Source organism: Eurypyga helias, unplaced genomic scaffold (genome assembly GCF_000690775.1).
Source record: "Eurypyga helias isolate BGI_N326 unplaced genomic scaffold, ASM69077v1 scaffold30327, whole genome shotgun sequence".
In the NCBI taxonomy this organism is placed as follows: Eukaryota; Metazoa; Chordata; class Aves; order Eurypygiformes; family Eurypygidae; genus Eurypyga; species Eurypyga helias.
In genome coordinates this window covers 2,513-2,764 of record NW_010264118.1, presented here as the reverse complement: position 1 = coordinate 2,764, position 252 = coordinate 2,513, and the positions used below count along the sequence as shown (strand labels likewise).

The 252-nt window shown below is 62.7% G+C and overlaps 1 protein-coding gene across 1 annotated transcript in view; it reads left to right on the top strand.

The window, feature by feature from the left end:
* GRIN2C (glutamate receptor, ionotropic, N-methyl D-aspartate 2C) overlaps positions 1 to 252 on the top strand; it is a gene marked incomplete at its 3' end in the record, with an annotated part of 9,099 nt that overhangs the window by 6,339 nt on the left and 2,508 nt on the right. The window contains exon 8 of the mRNA XM_010156303.1: positions 1 to 155. This exon is cut by the window's left edge and continues 41 nt beyond it. Coding sequence (XP_010154605.1) covers positions 1 to 155 — 155 coding nt within the window. The remainder of the gene's footprint in view (positions 156 to 252) is intronic.

Below are 252 nucleotides of genomic sequence, written 5' to 3'. Positions count from 1 at the left end.
CCATCGAGAACCCCAAGGGCACCACCAGCAAGATCATGGTGCTCATCTGGGCCTTCTTCGCCGTCATCTTCCTCGCCAGCTACACCGCCAACCTGGCCGCCTTCATGATCCAGGAGCAGTACATCGACACCGTGTCGGGGCTGAGCGACAGGAAGGTGAGGCTGACGGTTGCCTGGCAACCCCGCAAAAATAACGGGGTTTTGGGTGGGAAGTCCCCAGTGCCGCTGCCGGCTGGGCACGGGTGGGTGGGCA